The following is a 1,626-nucleotide window of genomic DNA, read 5'->3' as shown; positions in this document are numbered from 1 at the left end:
CTAAACATTCCAAAAAAGGGACAAGTTACTAATCATATGCTTTGTCAACTAACAGAATACAATCATACTGGCACCACCTAGTAATACATTATGGTGGACTAAAACTGTTTCTATCCATTAGTTTAGGAACAGCATTATTCTAACAAGGGTAGTGTAGTGAAGCATTTGTCCCATTTACACAAGCAAAATGTTTTCTTAAAATTAGGTTGACCTGAATAATCAGTTTGAGAATCTTCAATGGGGAAAACATATCAAACCATGCTTGAAAAAACAGCTTTAAGGTCTGTTTTAGCTTTGGTGTGAATGGCTAAATTATCACTTACCAGCTGTTGTACATCCCATTGACTTCTGGGGATAAATGATTCAGTCCGCATTGCAAATGTGAGTCCTAAAAATAAAATCCAATCAATTTTTTTCGGTGAAACAAGGAACTTGGATTCATTGATGTTTCATCAATGAAAATTCTAGATGTAACATCAAAACACTTAAGCTATTAACAGAATATGGAAACAAAAACAGAACTAAAGCCCTGTATCGTTGAATCTAACCATAAACAGAGTTCAGTTCAAATTACTTATTAAAGTTAATTTCAGCACAAACCTGTAGCACTGAGCGAAAGACACCAGGGAGGACACTTCAACCAGTCGATAATCTCTCATACTCTGTTCCAAAATACAAATAATATTATAATAACTATTGGTGTGACTCAATATCAAGGGCATACTTCACCTGATAGGCAGAGAATTAAACGTCAAAAAACATCTTAATGACACTATCAGAACTCTCAAGTTAATTGCCTGACAAAGAATAAGATTTTTTACCACAATTCCTAGCCTCTGATTGTGACACCATGGGTGTCCCCTTCTCAACAGAAGCGGAGGGAGGGGGGTGTGTATTTAAGGGAATAATCCCCTGGAAAATTGCAATAAAAAGTAATAGCAAGGACATGCATTTCTTCATTCTGAGTGATAACTTCCATTGCTGAAGTGTGAAGTGTTTGAAGCAAGTACAAAGGAAACAAGGAGTAAGTTCTATTTATCAAATGAAAATCAGTTATATGGGTACTGAACTAGAACTGCAGTTTGCTATCTCAAAATCAACAATTTGAATCAGAAACCTTGATTTCATGACAAATAAATAAATGGTTGTTATGAGCTTGGAAAAAATTTAGGCTTCTTAACAGGTACACCAGCACAGGAAATAAATCCCTCACCTTATAAAATGTATAACACTCCAGGTCAGCACTAAAAACCTGATTAGCAGCATTCTATTAAAAAAAAAATTAGAATTACAAATTGAACTGTAAACAGAATCACACAGTAAAGGCAAAAATGAACCAAGTCCAAGTGAATGAAAGAAGCATAGACAGTGTTTACTGACAGTATCAAATAACTTACTGGTCTAAATGTCACTCGGAATGATGCAGTCTTTAGAGGGAGGATGTCTGCTTCATCTGGGGAAACAGAAAATATTCCTTGTTGTGTCTATCAGACAAAAAGGAGCAAAATATAACACAAGAAGAAATCACAATTTAACATTTATTTGCAATTTAAATTATAGGTCTCAAACTAGAGATGGGCAAACAACAATTGTTAATGACGTAAAAAGTACAAGTTTTCACCTTTC

General features: G+C 34.5%; 1 protein-coding gene across 1 annotated transcript in view; it reads right to left on the bottom strand.

Annotated features, from left to right (window-relative positions):
* Nucleotides 1–1,391: 1,391 nt before the first annotated feature.
* LOC148715653 (uncharacterized) overlaps nucleotides 1,392–1,626 on the bottom strand; it is a 3,202-nt gene continuing 2,967 nt past the window's right edge. The window contains exons 5-6 of the mRNA XM_088746682.1: nucleotides 1,622–1,626; nucleotides 1,392–1,484 (exon numbers count right to left, since the gene is read on the bottom strand). The exon at nucleotides 1,622–1,626 is cut by the window's right edge and continues 50 nt beyond it. Coding sequence (XP_088602808.1) covers nucleotides 1,450–1,484; nucleotides 1,622–1,626 — 40 coding nt within the window. The 3' untranslated portion in view covers nucleotides 1,392–1,449. The remainder of the gene's footprint in view (nucleotides 1,485–1,621) is intronic.

The sequence above is a fragment of the Stylophora pistillata genome, unplaced genomic scaffold, assembly GCF_964205215.1.
Source record: "Stylophora pistillata unplaced genomic scaffold, jaStyPist1.2 SCAFFOLD_97, whole genome shotgun sequence".
Taxonomy (NCBI): domain Eukaryota; kingdom Metazoa; phylum Cnidaria; class Anthozoa; order Scleractinia; family Pocilloporidae; genus Stylophora; species Stylophora pistillata.
The sequence above is the reverse complement of the archived record's forward strand: the minus strand, read 5'-3'. Positions and strand labels throughout refer to the sequence as shown.